The 12,550-nt window shown below is 44.6% G+C and overlaps 2 protein-coding genes across 3 annotated transcripts; both read left to right on the forward strand.

Moving 5' to 3' along the window:
• Positions 1-3,108: 3,108 nt before the first annotated feature.
• On the forward strand, positions 3,109-8,822 carry LOC109757788 (uncharacterized). Of its 2 annotated transcripts, none has more exons than XM_020316621.4 (6): positions 3,109-3,658; positions 3,746-3,826; positions 4,144-4,301; positions 4,888-6,131; positions 6,479-6,573; positions 8,321-8,822. In XM_020316621.4, exons 1-6 carry the CDS (start codon positions 3,176-3,178, stop codon positions 8,342-8,344), a joined length of 2,085 nt encoding a protein of 694 aa, XP_020172210.1. In that variant the 5' UTR covers positions 3,109-3,175; the 3' UTR covers positions 8,345-8,822. The 2 variants fall into 2 exon arrangements, with proteins under 2 accessions (XP_020172210.1, XP_020172209.1); XM_020316620.4 differs by having other exon boundaries at positions 3,116-3,658; positions 6,479-6,664; positions 8,321-8,491.
• A 1,800-nt stretch (positions 8,823-10,622) lies between these two features.
• Positions 10,623-11,897, forward strand: LOC109757800 (uncharacterized). Its single transcript, XM_020316634.4, has 2 exons — positions 10,623-11,327; positions 11,442-11,897. The coding sequence occupies exons 1-2, from the start codon at positions 11,010-11,012 to the stop codon at positions 11,697-11,699; spliced, it is 576 nt and encodes a 191-aa protein (XP_020172223.1). The 5' UTR covers positions 10,623-11,009; the 3' UTR covers positions 11,700-11,897.
• The last annotated feature ends 653 nt before the right edge of the window (positions 11,898-12,550 follow it).

Raw genomic sequence — 12,550 nt, forward strand, 5'->3', positions numbered from 1 at the left:
CAATAACGAGAAAGAAGAACAAAACTAGTAACGAGGATTTCGGCATAGTGAGCATGGTGATGACTCAGAGAGATACCGATGCATCCCGAGTTTTGTGAAGTATCGCGAAGCAAAGGGAACATCACATGATAACCAAAGGTTCACTCGAATAGCATTCGTGTACTCTCATTGAACGAACAATTTCGTCCATGTCTGTGAATTACCAAAACTACGTGGTCACAAGCTTAAGGAAATCATGATCTGTTGAGTGTTAGTAGGACGGGAGTCATGAGAATATATTTGTGGAATTATTTCCTGAATATTTGGAATAGTTTCGAGAGGATCCGGAAGCGTTTCGCTGAGTATCGGGTAATACCGGGTATTACCGATAAATTATATATAGGTGGAAAAGTTTCCGGAGATGTTAATATATATATATATATATATATATAATGGTCTAGAAGTATTTAGAATATTTTATATTTAATTTGAATATCGACGGGTCTAAAAGGCCAAGAGATGGAAGGCAACTTGGGCCGAAAAGACCCAAGTGGGAAAGTGCCTTCCTTCCCTAAGGGGCCAAATTGGAGTGGGGGAGGAGTCCAACTCCTCCTTCCTTGGCCGGCCAAAGGGGAGGGACTTTCCCTTCTCTTACGGTGCCCCTCTTCCCTCCAACCTATATATACTCAGAATTTCCACCCTTTGGACATACAAGTTTTGGAGCATCCTCTAGTTCTTCTAATTCTAGTCCTAATTGGTCCTAGTTGACTAATTAGAGCTAGTATAATCCTCTTGTCCTCATAATTAGAAGTCTAGTGTGGTTCTAATCTCCTCCCTCTAATTCTCCGGCGACGATTAGTTCTAGACGACGAAGCGCTGTCGGATCGTGAAGGTTGCATGCTTGCAACCAAGTAGAGAGGCCGTGCTTTCGGTCTTCGGTTCGAGGAATCGTTCGTGGGTGGTACGAGGGACTCCTAGTACATACACCGACATGTTCTTCTTCCATTGTAACTCGGTGACGGTAACGATTACGATCCCAACTCGTTATGCATCTTCGTATTGATCTTGGGTGATTATAGATGCGAATTTTTTTCTTTTCTACTACGCTTCCCAATAATTACCACAATACACAAGCACCAAATTAGTCATGTGTTGCATAATCATTTCACATTTAACATTTAAAACTTTGGAAAGCGGCATCATAGATGGTAAATAGACACATGAATCTTATCTGAAAATTTGCTGAAGCGGAAGGTGAATTTTGTGCCTTCGCTGATCTTAAAAATGCACGCAACTCTAGGACAATGCATGTGGATGATTGCCCGCCCGTCCTTCGCCCTCTTAAGGAAGACTTCAACATTGTACCGTCAGTGTTGTATGAGTACCCTCCTTGCCTCTTGAGCATATATGTGGGTTTGAAGGTAATTATCAATGAACTGCTTTGCAAAGCATTGAAATCAAAGATATTCATAAATTTATTGTCTGATTATTCAAATATTGTGTGTAAGAAAAAACAAGGTAACGAAGTTAGTACCATCCTATAGTTGATTGATGTTTTCTTCATTTCGCAAACGAAGAGTTTTTGTTTTTGCTTGCTATTTCTTTATCCTAATAATCTCTTTGAGTTTCTTCACTTGAGCAATATTTATATATGTATCTCACTACCTTTGCTATTTTTCATTTTTTGAGGAAGCAAAAAACACATATTGTACTTCATGCAAAAGCACAACCGTGCTTTACACGAAAGCATCATTGTACTTCATCGTGAAGCACAACTGTGCTTTTGATTGTATTACATCATAATTCACACTCCCCGCCCCTGCACGGCAGTTGTGCACCATAGCTGGCCGCTCCTCAACACCCTCATAACAGCCCGCTTGCATCCAACATCCCTTGCCAACTTCGTAGCATGTACTCTCGCAGAAGCATGGGATGGCCCTTGTAGCACGACTGCAGCAGCTCCCCTCGTCTCCTTGAAGCATCGCCAGAGCATGCTTGTCGTTGCCATCCTCTTCGACAGCGCCGTTGTCCAATGCCATCCTCGCGAATAACGCACACAATTGCATGCTTCAATGCAGCATCGGTTCCTGTCGCCGGATTGCAGGGCCGCCCCGCTCCGCATCAGCCCTGTCGTCTCGCAGTACCGCCCACACGCCCCTCTTGCGAACACAGCCAGATGGCGGTGGATGTTGCAAACAAGATTCAACATCAGGGACAATGAAGACGATGGACTTGTAGCACGACAGTGCGACGACGGATGCTGCAATGCACGGTGGTGTCGAAGGTGGCCTTGCAACATGGCGACACCACGACGGCTGTTGCAAAACAAGGGTTGCAGCTTAGCGCGTGGCGGCGATGTTGCCTTGCAGAACGACTGATGTTGCTGCGACGGTGCGCGCGACCTTGAAGCATTGTGGCCCCCCTTATTTCTCCAATGCAACAACAGTGGAGTTTTAGCTTGGGCTCGGCGGCAAGCTCGGGGGAGGAGGCTTGCAACAATGCGGTTGCTGCGACGAGGGATACAACGACGACGATTCTCCAAGTCGGGGGAGGTTGTTGTGGCCCGGCTACAACATACGAGCACCGCCCATCTTTGACACTGGCGGTGAGCGGTGTGGCCTAGAGAGACAAGTCTGTCTTGCAGCAGCGGAGAGGAGGAAGAGTCATGCAACACCGGTTGCGCCAGCTAGCTGGTGTTTTCCAGGTAGAAAGTGGGTAGAGATGGAAAGGAAGGCGAGGGAGAGAGGATTTGGGGAACGGGAGGCAAAGAAAGACGAAGAAGAAGAATCCAGCGAAAGGAACTCGTGAAGATGTATACGCGCGTCAAACCGACAAGGCGACTGATGTGATGCATGAGATAAGTCAAGTGAAACAAAGTGTTTTCTAACTAAATGCCCCCATGGATGCGGCCAGCATGACATGTGGTGTCAGCTGAGCGCACCACGTGGCTGGCGCCGCGCGTCGGCTAGGGGTGCCAATTTTTATTTTCTAGTCGGGCTGGGGGGGGGGGGGGGGGGGGGATCGAATGAGTTGGGCTTTATGAGGTAGAAAGGCTGGCCTGAAGTGGAGCTGAGATGGGCTTTATGAAGTCTAAATTAAACATGGGCCTGCAATTTATCATGTGAAACCGAAACTGCCGGCCTCTGCTCTTTCTTCCCCGGACGGACGGACCAGACGGAGTTGGCGGCGCGAATCCATGGCGCTCCTCTTCTTCGACCTCAGCCTCCTCCCATCCCCCAACCCCAACTCCCGCCTTCTCGCCGCCGCACGAGCCCTCGAGCTAGGCTACGCTGCCGTTGCCCTCGACCACCCGCACCGCGGCCTACTCGCCGACGCCGACCGCTGCCACACCGCTCCCTTCCCCGCCTTGTCTTCCCTCCCGCTCCCCCCCTCCGCCTCCCTCCACCGGTCCCGCAATGGATCCCCTGCCTCCGAGCCCTTCCGCCAGTACACGCGCATCACCCTCTCCCTCGACTCCGCCGCCGCCGCCGCGTCCGCGCTTGCCCCCTCCGCCGCCCGCCTCCTCCGCACGTACGACATCGTCGCGGCGCGCCCTCTCACCCAGGCCGCGCTCGACCACCTCTGCCAGTCCGCCACAGAGATTGATGTCATCTCCATCGACTTCTCTCACAAACTGCCATTCCGTCTCAAGCTCCCAATGATCAAGCTTGCACTACAGGTAATCAACCTCCTTCACCACTCTAACCGAACCAATGTTCAATGTCGATGTGTGTGCTCAGCTAACTATATCTCCATCTGACCGCAGAGGGGGATACACTTTGAGATTGCATACTCTCCCCTCATCGACGATGTCAATTCAAGGAGACAAGTCCTGGCCGAAGCCAAGGTTACTTATCTTGCTCTCCTTTCATTGTTCCTTCACATTGAATTCAAACATCATCTAATAATCGTGTTTAGTGATATATTATTCATTACCACCATGCTCCGCAACCTTTTGCAACATACGCGCATATTGCTTGTGTTTCGTTTGGTCTAACAAAATCTTCTCACCTTCACCTTCACTATGCTCAACACCACTGGTTTGCAGAGACATCTGCACCCTAGCTTAGAATTTCGTATCTCAATCCCCTTGCACTAAACGTGCTCTCTGCTCAGCTCACTTGTTTCTTTTGCTAATATACAGTATTTTTCTTCTGTTTGTAGCTGTTGGTGGACTGGACTAAAGGAAAGAATCTCATCATTTCAAGTGCTGCTCATAATGCTAATGAAATTAGAGGCCCCTATGATGTCATAAATTTATGTGCATTTTTGCTTGGTCTTTCTATGGAGCGAGCCAAAGCTGCTATGTCCGTAAACTGCAGGTGAGTCATATATCTGTTACCTGGAGAGGTTCAGACATCTTATTCCACATGGCCTGGACCATGTAATGATTTGCTGATATGGTTAGTTTTTCGTACTACTATGAATGCATCTTTTTATCTTACCATACTTCATTGTTCAAAAATATCGGCTGATAAAGCAGTTAACTGGCCGATTAATCCCTGCTCGGCGGGTCACCAAGTAGTCGATTAACTGATTTTTCGGCTGACTTACTGGCTGATTCCCGTACTAATCCTCTACGCGCCAGCGGCCGAGCAGTTACCAGTTAACTATTTCATGAACATTGACATCCTTTATTTGACGGATTATGAGTTAGTCTAGTCTTTAGAAGTCTCTTCTTTTTTCTCCTCCTATTTATTTCTGCCCATTTTCTTTCTATGTTTTCGAGAACTCGTTTGTATTCCTATCAAGAGAAAACAACTTCTAGTTTATTTAGCTTTAGCTCCGCGTCTGCGTTTGCAGTCTACCAGCTGTTGTGTTATTTTACTTTGCACAACTTTCTATTTAGGAAGGCACCCATTTTACCATGAATCATAATGCAATATTATGTCATCTGTTCATTACCAGGTTGCTTATTTCCAAGGCTACGAGGAAGAAACATTTCTACAAAGAGACAATTAGAATTGATAGACTGTTACCAAATGAGCAACTAAATTCAACAAAGTATAAGGTTGGTGACTGGATTGGTTTGGATCCTATATCTTTTAAAGGTGATCTACAAACTTTGCAGACAAATCTAGAACCTTCTCCCAACAAAGATGAACTACCTGTTTCACCCATGAATTTGCGCACCAAAGTGTTGTGTCAAAAACGTCACGATGCTGATGTGTCTCTCTTTGCCGACCGATTAGAGCAGTCTACTGATGATAGTGAAATTCCAGTTGAAACTCAAGAGGAAACCTTACAGGCTAACAGAGGTGAAGCTCACAGTGGCTCTGTTCACACCATCAAGGTTAACCCTGAAAACAATGAAATTGTTATGGCTGGCAGTGTGCAGGCTTGTTTTGCCTCTTCTGTTGACCAGAAATGTATTGAGGAGCATGTTGAATTTGTTGAGGATGCAATGGAATTAGATTCTACAGAATTGTGCACATTAAACCTCATTTCAGGTGACAGTACTCCTTTATCCTCCGATGTTAAGTTACCATGTTCTTCTCTTCCCCAGAGTATGGAGCTTTTTCACACTAGTCTTGAGAACAAGGGTCCTGGCCAACCTAGTGAAATCGTAGATCATACTAATACTTGTGCAAATCATGGGTCTATCCGCACATCTGGTGAGAGGGAGGAACAGGCACCTCTGGATCATGAAATTGTTTCATGGTCTGATGTTTGCCTCGAGGGTAAGCGCTTGGACATACCTGATGATGTTCCAGTTAACTCGGAGACTCACAGAGATGCTGCGGAATCATTGGGGTGCTCAACTGGTGGGCGAGATGATGAGACGCCATTAAATCTTACAGTTCCGTTGAGTACTGATTTATGCGAAGACATTGTACTGCCAGCTCATCAAGTAGAGCAAAATGTGGATGAAGACGTCGAAAATACTGAGAGTTATAAGGTGGAACCGGTTTACAGAAATGCAATAAGAATGATTTCAGTGGAAAATACTCTCAGCGGTCAAGATATCACTTCAGCTGCTGTTGTTTATGATAAGGGGTCCAGTGACGGAACTTGGGCAAATAATGAATTGGAAGAACAAAATTTAAAGAAACCTGATGCTTCTTTAGAGAAAGATGTTGCTAAAATAGATGAGGGGTCACCAAATTATGATCATGCAGATGATAAGGTGGATATATCTACAGCTAGATCAGGTGATATGAACTATTCATCATTAATTTGTCTGAATTGGCAAATATTGACATTTACTAACTGCAACTTTACTCTCTTGAGCTCGTAATAGAGAATACTGCTTTTTGATGATACAGGCATTTCCTTTTTCCGTTAGTTCTTCTCATTCTTGCACCATTATCTAAGCTATTCATGAGATGACACAAAGGGCAATTGAAGCTGTTGATATGTGTTTAAAATAAGGCCACAATAAGTAATTTCTGAAAATGCGGGTATCCTTTTTCAAAATATTGTACTTAGTTTTTAGTATGAAGATATAAACTATTGGTATATTATCCCATACATATCTAAAGTCTTACTGGTTTTGCAGAAAAGCGAAGACAAAAACTATTGTTGCACGGCCCCTCGTATATTCCTTTCTTGGGCTTTCTTAAGCCTGTGTCCTTCAAGAAGAAAGTATGCAAAGTAAGAGGCCTGGTCAAATCTTTATATCATATTGTTTGCCTAAAATGTGCTGGCTAACGGTAATCAACGTTAGTTATGAATCATGTGTAAGGTATGAGTTCAGCTGTTCAGGAGCATATTACTAATGCTGAAGCCATTGTCAACCTGTCATGATTTACAATAGCTGTCACTTAATTCTGTGTGACATCACTAATGATATAAGTATTGCTGCAAGATAGAACTGTATTATGGTTTTGACGGTCTATAATCAGCGAAGCAATTTTCTAGTGTAGGCATAGATAAAAAACCACAAACTTTGCCATAGTCTTGCAAAGTTTGCATGTTATGCCTCAGTTAGTGCAGGTTCCTCTTATAGATTGAAATAAACCACCGTGAATAATCACCATTGATGGCCAGTGTGCCGATTTGGTGAACATTAAGCTTTATTGGCTTCCCGTAGTAGCTTTAACTTATTTGTTTGGTCTTGCTATACTCTTTACTAGAATTGCCCAGCGCAGTCAAAATAATGTTGGCAGCCTCTAAAAGGGATATCTTGCCAGTCTTTTCTCGTTGTTGCCTTGGAATCGATCAATCAAATGTACTGGCACTAAAATGAGATGTATAATGTACTGTGAGGACAAGTCATCTTTCTATCACATATGTTGCTGCATGCAAAATTACACATGAGTACGCGACATCACACCCTAGGAAACTGAAAAATCTGCTCTCATGTTGCTCGAAATATGGCAAGTCAATTATAAGATATTAAGATGATTCAGTTACGATATTCTCAAATGTCTTTTCGAAATATGTTCACCCAGATGTGAACGTATATCGTATGTTTGCTCCTGCTTTGTATTTTATCAGTATAACTTCCAGGACAACAAGACTAAATACTACTACCTCCATTCACAAATATAACATTTTCTAACTTTTTTCTGTGTCGGATGTATATAGACATGTTTTAGTGTGTTTGTTCACTCATTTCAGTCTATATTGTAGTCCATATTGAAATATACAAAACATCTTATATTTGTGAACGGAGGGAGTATTTCATTCTCTTTGAAAATCAACTGTACCGGCTAGAAGCAGAGGCATGTATTTACTGTAGTAGTTTCAAATTATTTGACCTGGAAAAGTTTTAGAGACATGACAGCTATTAAAGGCTTCGCCCCACAGATGCACCCAAAGGGCGATGTGGGGGCAGAACAGAAATCTTTTCTCCGTATCAGGCATGCCACTGCAAAGAGAAGTCTTATCAGCCTTGGTCAACTTAGTTTCGTTTCTACCAAGTCATATGACATTCGAAATAACACATTGGTTGTCCCTTCTGACCTTCATATTACATATCAATTGTGATGTATCTTATGATATCGTATGTGTCGAGTAAATTTACATTGGCACAACCTTTTGGCTCTTAATACCAGTACTTGGAATAATTACTTATCTGTCTAGTCTGTTGCCTATTCTTTATGTTCTTTGTACACATAAACTGAACAATTATTGCATCTCAACTCATGCAATGGTGGTGTGACTATTTTTCAGTTGACCTGCTAGCAGAAAGTAAAAATTATGATAACTGCGCTTTATCCTAATAGTCCCACTTGTTTTTGTTATCCTATATTCATTGACAAAGAGCCACTGCCTCAGTGTAGGCTCCTTTCCCGCTCCCTGTGATCCTCTTGTTTTTTTCTCACTCGACACACTATGTCGTCAATGATTTAACTCATCTGGATGTAATGTAACTCTTGTGTTGACATCTCTGCAGGTCGTATCTAGAAGAAAATCATAACAACTGTTGGGAGTATACAATTCAAGCATTTTGCTGCATACCAAAGGCAAACGGATCTACTTGCAATGTGATATCCTGGTGCGCTTTGACTTTATCTTGTCGGTTGGCTAAGGCCACTTGAAGGTTGACTAGCCCGTGTTGTCAGGCTCTTGAGTGGGGTACTGTAGGGATTCATCAGAAGGTGTACCATTATGGGAGAACAGAGTCTTGCAATTGGTTGTGGACACTTCCAATGATCTTACCAACCAATAGCCAACTGAAAACAGCGTCCTGGATCTGTAGCATCAAACTTGTGTCAACTAGATGCTTGAAACAACACAGATCCTTGTGGGGGTCTATCTTGTAGCCTGGAATTTTCAAAAGTGTTATGATTCTTCTCCACTGAAGTCTCGAGAGATTCACTTTCGAAGGTAATGATAGTAGTGGCGCAGACTTTTGAGGGACAAAGTCTAATCAAGGACTGTCTTTCACACTTGCATTCTGTGTTGATCAATGGTCATCAGTCCAGTGAGAGAGAGGTTCATGTGCATCTTAGTTTTTGCAGTTTTGGACATAAATAACCTAAATACTTCCTAGTGCAGTTGCGCTCGTTCGCTGGCGCGAGCGCACGCACCGCAGCGCAGCTCGTTTGCCGCGACCGGTCGCACATTTTACTCGTATGCACTAAATAACAATTCAACATTTATTGATGATAGCGACAGCTAAGGGGACCGCGTCCCATAATTACGGAAGAGATACTAACGCGCATGCATGTCAGCATGCGCTGACACACTCTTTATTCCGTTTCATTTAAAAAAAAGTAATAACTTTTCAACCGAGTGTCGAAACAAAGATCCGTTTTCACTGTTAGGTTTCTCGCGACGAGATCTTTAAAACTAGATCCCATATGAGCACATTTTGATAATTTTTTAAAAATAAACAACTTTGATCCTAAACGAGGCAACTTTAGTTTTAAACATAAGCAACTTTTATTAAATTATATGTACTAATGAATTTATCAAGCAAGTATGTCATATACCACTTAGAAATCACGGCAAATAATATTTTTGACCGTATATGGGCAACTAAGCATCTTCGGTAGCCAACTTTAGTGATGACAACATATTTTGATAGGATAGTTGTATGGATTTGCCAGGACAGTTGCTTGGTTTTGTTATTGAAATTGTTTGTTTTTTGTTAAGATGGTTGCTTGGTTTGTTAGGTCAGTTGCTTGGTTTGCTTAGACATTATGCATTGTGTGTTCTGATAATGTAGTTGCATGGATTTGCCAGGACAGTTGCTTGGTTTTGTTAGGATAGTTGCTTAGTTTTGTTAGGACAGTTGCTTGATTTATTAGGACAATTGATTGGTTTTGTTATGACAGTTGCTTGGTTTACTAGGACAGTTGCTTGGTTTACTAGGACAGATGCTTGGTTTGTTAGGTCCGTTGCTTGGTTTTTACACAAACCAAGATGATAGGAAGTCATATTAGACAAATAAGAAGAGTTGGTTACTGATAACACTAAAGTTGCCTATATACCACACAGAGTTGCTTAAAAAAAAGTTCATCGAAACCTATCCATATGGGATCTAGTTTTGAAGAACTCGTCGCAAGAAACCCAATGATGAAAACGGATCTGAATTTCGATACTCGAATCAACAGTTATGGCTTTTTAAATTTTTTGAAACTCAAATTAATGCATGCGAACTGACGTGGCAGAGCATCTTCCTAATCACGCGGGGGACAGCAGAGTGAGGGACCGGTTCTTCCCTTTTCCAGCGGTCGGACAGCACGCGCAGTGGTCCCTTCCATATTAGAAAGGTGCGCTCGGCTAGACTGCTGGGCGCGTGTGCGCCCGCTAGCCACGTCCCATAAATAAACACGCGAGACCTTTACCTTTGCGTCCCATGCTTTCCAGTGCTCTGATTAAGAAATGATTAGGAATGTTGGAACGTTAAAAGCAGCCAAATGTTTGGCATGCCTAGCCCCACGGAATCGCGGTTTTGCTTATTGGAGCAAAGTGGCAGGGCCTGTTTGTTGCTGTGTAGTCAATTGCAAGTTGAGCACAGTGCATGTGTAGGTGCTGAAAAGAAAGGCATATGGTTTCAAGGGTTTGAGTGGGAAGAGTAGGAGATCGCCCCCAACTTGCTCATGTCTCCAGTGCTGCCCTTAACCCACATTCTTGCTATATTGAGTCGTGACTGCCAGCTTTCATTTATCCTGGTTGTGCCGTGTATCCAAGATCGATTGAGATTCTCCAGTGTCAGTAAAGTTGCATGTATTGGTGATGGTGCCTCCTGCATTGAGCTGGTCTGCGCGTAGCATGAGGGAGGTCATGTATGCTTGCCAGCTTGTTTTCGACGTAGCTTGTATCTGCATCGTCTCCAGTAGTGTACTACCCACGTATTGTTGTTCCAGGAAAGATAGAATCGTGTGTGTTTGCCACGACTTTATATCGTCACTGGAATGGTCTCATCGCACAAGGCAGTAGTAGTAGGTCGTTTCAAATCAGAGTTGACTTGCGTCTTAAGGACGCCAGACGTACAGAGCAATAGCACTAGTAGCTGTACTCCTACATACTGGCGCACACATATATAGAGTAGCTGATCTCCATGCCGGTTACACCACCCAACGAAGAGTAGCCAGTAGACCCACAGCGCAGGCACGAGTCCACGACAGTTGGTGATGTATCACTGGAGCACATCGTCTTCTCCTTGTTATAGCAACAGCGGCAGCGGCAGCGGCAGCAATGGTCCCTTGCTCCCCTCCATGGCGTCCAGCAGCTACGGTGATCTGCTGCTCCTACAAGAGCAGCAGCAGCAGCATCACTACTACTCCCAGTCGATGCAGCGTGTGATGAGCGCCGGAGACCTCCAAGCTCTTGCGGTGCCGCCGGGGACGGGGCCGGCTCCGGTGGGGCGGTACAGCGCGGAGGAGCGGCGGGAGCGCATCGAGAAGTACCGCACCAAGCGCAACCAACGCAACTTCCAGAAGAAGATCACGGTACGTTGATCTTTGCCAGTCTCGTCGTCTGGTCGGTAGCTACAATGCATGCCACGTTAAGTGCGTGTATACTCGTCGTCGCGTCAACTCTGTGTGTTGTGTTTTGGTTTTTAGTACGCTTGCCGGAAGACGCTGGCGGACAGCCGGCCGAGGGTGAAGGGCCGCTTCGCGCGCAACGTCGACGACGACGCAGCAGCAGATCAGCCGGAGGATCCGACGACGACCATGACGACGGCGGCTGTGTCTCTGGTCAACGACGCCAGCAGCAGCATGCCGCCGGAGTGGTGGCCGGCAATGCAGGGCGCGCTGGCCGTGGAGGACGACGAGCTCATCGCCTCCTACCTCGCCGTCTCCTCCATCAACCTCTACTAGTAGCTAGCTAGCTCCTTAATTACTCCTCGCATATTAGTTACGTACTATACTTACTGCTTAATTTATCGCCTACCTTCTCTGTCAACAAAGCTGGCTATATGTACTGGAACCGCCACTACTATTCTTCACGTGTTTATGTTAATATCAAAACGACCAACTAAGAAGATTTCCTTTAACACGAGTTAGGGGCATGCACAATGATGTTATCTTAGCAGTGTCTGTCGAGGTGGAGGAAAGAGAAACCAAAAGAGAAGACTTGTCTTTTGGCGAACATGGCAAGCAAATGTTTTTTATGACAAGTTTACATGGTGGGAGATGGTAAATCCTGCCTTTTTGTCGTATTTTTTTTCTTCTTCTCAGAAGTTGTCATGTGTTTCTAAAGAAATTGCCACCCACCCTCCCACAATGTAAATTGCCATCCTTTTTATTTAGATAAAAGACATCGACCGAGCCTGACCTTGAATTAACACGGCCATCAACCGGCCAGGATTACAAGTAGACGCCCATAGGCAAAGAGAAGGAAAAACAAGCGATAAGATATAATGTGCTGGACAACAACAAACTAAGCCTCACACGCTACGAATAATGAAGATAAACACTGGGGCATGGAGTCGAAGACGCCAAGGTCCTCCTCCGTGAACGAAGCACCGGGAACAAGAACATGCCGGCTCTCAGGAGAGAGGAAGACTGACACCAGCTGGGAATGCCATCACCAAGCAACTACGGACCGACATGGCACATCCAACCAAATCCATCTCTGAAGAAGGCCACAACCTCCTCATTTGGATCGAAAGAGGCCGCATCATCGCAAGGTGGATAAGTTCTCACAAGAACTATAGTGAATGCCGCCG

This window comes from Aegilops tauschii, chromosome 4 (assembly GCF_002575655.3).
Source record: "Aegilops tauschii subsp. strangulata cultivar AL8/78 chromosome 4, Aet v6.0, whole genome shotgun sequence".
NCBI classification, from domain to species: Eukaryota; Viridiplantae; Streptophyta; class Magnoliopsida; order Poales; family Poaceae; genus Aegilops; species Aegilops tauschii.